The following is a 3,185-nucleotide window of genomic DNA, read 5'->3' on the forward strand; positions in this document are numbered from 1 at the left end:
CTAATAAACTGTGTATATCCAGACAATGGACACTGAAATCTCATACCGATTTGAAGAAATATCGAATGGTGAGATGGAAATGCAAAGTAGAGATTCCAGAAGAACACACCTGGCAAGGTGATGTCAGCAGAGTGACAGTGGCTGTGAGGACTGAGGTTCCTAAGAGGTTGTACAGCGTGAGGCTGAAGCGAAGACAACTTGGACATGTCAGGAGGGAAATCTCCTCCTCTGCCCTTCCTGAGTTCCTGAGGCTGGGCTGGTAACAAAATTGACAAAGACAGATTAACAGGAGAAAAAAAAATTTAACCATGGGCATAGATGGGCCATAGAAATGGACCCAGAAGTGACCAAAGCAGGCAGCACTTTACATTTTTAGACAAAGATGCAATATTTGTGAGGAATTGGTAGAAGGAGGAAATGTATGCTTTTGGTGCTCAATTAGTGAAGAAACTAAGCAGGGTTTGGGCTGGCATAGTCATTAAAGAAGGAGCAAGGTTGTTCATAGAAGCAAGGTTATTCATAGAAGGTTCCAGGCCTGAATTCCCATCCCTGGTGATAAGAGTGTCCCTCTGCAAAGGAAAGCAGGGTCCGGCTGCTGGGTCCTGAAAAGCCAATAAAGAGGCAAAGTTGGTGAAAGGAAAGTTTGCTTTATTTTGGCTGCCTGCACCCGGGGGTGGGGGACTGACTTCTCTCCAAAGGCCACCCCGCACTGAGCATCTGTGGGAAAGCACTTTTATAGGCGGAAGGAGGGGCTACGGGCAGAAACGGCAGAGTCAGCTGTGACAGGCATCTTGCAGTTGGTCATGTGGTGGTCTGATCAGCCTCCTCTTGATTGTTTTAGGGAGAGTTAATCTTCAGGTCCAGGGTCGGTTTGTTCCCGTTTCTTTGAGGCCAGTTCTTGGAATTGTGGCAGCTTATGTCATGGCTACAGTCTCGTCATCATGGAGTTAACTTCTTCCTCCTGGTGGGAGGTTCAGTATCTATAAGACGGCTCAGGGGACATGGACAAGAATATTATCTATAGTCCTTGAGGAGGAACTAAATGTCCTTTATTTGCTGAATGACCAAACTATTATTATTTAGTCTTATTGGAGAGTTTTCCTTTCTTTCTGCATTTGCTCACTTCTCTGATTAAAATTATTGTTTGGCTAAATGTTTTCTACAGAAAAAAGGCAGGTGGAGAGCACGAGGTGAAGGACTGTTTCACTTCCATGCCTAGATGGGGGAGAGCACCTTTCACATGGGAGGTTTATTTCTCGTTTCAGGGTGACTTGGAGGAAATTCAGAGTGTCCCTGTAGTAGGCTCTGTCTTAAGTCACTTGGAGGCATATTTAGGGGTGGCCTACCCCGGACCCCAACACTCAGGGCCTCTTTTATTATTTTGTTTCTACATATGCGCACCAAGCATGTGATGTAGGTGTTGGTTTACCTGCATCTTACAGATGTGAAGCTAAAGTGCAGCCTGGACTTGGCAGGTGATGTGCTGGAGAGCACACATCAGGACACAGCGAGGCCTCCTGTCCAGGCCTGGGCGTCTCCACCCTGGTTATGTTCGCTCCTGCAGGGGTTCCTGGACGGAGGTGGGCCTGCATAGTGAGGCTGCAGGACTCTTCCTGGAAGGAGAATCTGTAGGACTTTCTTGAATTTTAGTGCTCACGTAAGATGCTGTGGTGAAGAAGGGAGAATAGATTTGTTTTCAGCAGCTTCTGAAAATTCATGTTATTATCCACCTGACTATAAACTTTCCCTACCAACTACATATGTATCTATCGGTAATAGCTTTGATGATGAATATTTGACATAAAATAAACTGCACAGTAGAAAAGGGTGCAGGTCTTATATAAGCATATAGGGATTCTATATAGCAAGGCGCACATGTAGAAACAACCCCACCCACGTCCCCTCTAACTGGCATCTTTCCCAGCGACCCCCTGAGGATCGGGGACTGCTCAGCGCACTTATGCTTCTCATGCAAGAGGTTAGCAGCAAGTCAACAGGCAGCATCCTGGCAGGGACAGCTGTCTACAGTAAGGCAGGGCTGAGATATCACAATGAGGAAGGAAGAATATGTTTAACTGTTTATACATCCGCTGGGATAGTATTGAAATGGGTCTATTTAGACAAGAGTTAGACAAGGGAAAACCTGAATATATAACTTTGAGTCTCTGCCTTTCATATATGTCACTTATTCTCCTATTTCGAAAAGTCTTTGTAATTGAGAGACTGAATGTGTAAGTCAAGAACCATGGATGAGTACAGAGAGGTTCCCCAGGGAAAACTGCTATATGGAGAGGAAACCCCAGACCCTTAGAGGAAAGCAGCCCTTAACTACCATCTGCACCTGCTCCTGGGGCTGAAACAGCCAGCTGTATGTCCTGAGTGCCCCCTGCATCCCCCCTCCTGTCTCCCTGCAAGGAGGTTTGTGTCTGGGCTCACACTGACTTCCCCTCACTGTGTATCTTTCGCACAGTAATACACGGCAGTGTCTTCAGATCTCAGGCTGTTCATTTGCACATACAGCGTGTTCTTGGAGTTGTCTCTGGAGATGGTGAATCGGCCCTTCACAGAGTCTGCATAGTTTGTGCTACCACCATCCCAACTAATAACTGAGATCCACTCCAGCCTCTTCCCTGGAGCCTGGCGGACCCAGCTCATGGCATAGCTACTGAAGGTGAATCCAGAGGCTGCACAGGAGAGTCGCAGAGACGCCCCAGGCTTCACCAAGCCTCCCCCAGACTCCACCAGCTGCACCTCACACTGCACACCTGCAAACACAGAGACATCCTGGTCAGGAGACTGTCACACATCCACTGATTCCCTCACTCACATCCACTCACATCCTCAGTGTCTCTTGCTCTCCATAAATTACCTTGTAAAATAGCCACAAGGACAACCCAGCTCAGCCCAAAGTCCATGGTGAGTGTTCTGTCCTGAACCCCGAATGGGAGCACGTGGGAATCTGGGGCTGGAGCTCCTCTCCCAGAGCTGCAGGGTCAGGGCTGGGACTGCTTTATATCATCAGACGAAGGACCCTATTTGCATGATCTTCTAGTATATAAGAGGCTATGTCGTTGAATGTCCTCAGAAAGGGCAGGGTCTCAGAGCAGGTGTGAGAGTCTTAGATTTTGTGGTGTTGATAGCAACTGGGAAATATAACTTTCATTGTGTGATTGTTCCAGAGTAAT

The 3,185-nt window shown here is 47.3% G+C and overlaps 1 gene segment (V, D, J or C); it reads right to left on the reverse strand.

Annotated features, from left to right (window-relative positions):
* Positions 1-2,448: 2,448 nt before the first annotated feature.
* On the reverse strand, positions 2,449-2,915 carry LOC132596738 (immunoglobulin heavy variable 3-23-like). The segment is given in 2 exon segments: positions 2,449-2,765; positions 2,870-2,915. Coding segments are annotated over 2 exon segments (363 nt in total).
* Positions 2,916-3,185: the final 270 nt, after the last annotated feature.

This window comes from Globicephala melas, chromosome 2, assembly GCF_963455315.2.
Source record: "Globicephala melas chromosome 2, mGloMel1.2, whole genome shotgun sequence".
Classification (NCBI taxonomy): domain Eukaryota; kingdom Metazoa; phylum Chordata; class Mammalia; order Artiodactyla; family Delphinidae; genus Globicephala; species Globicephala melas.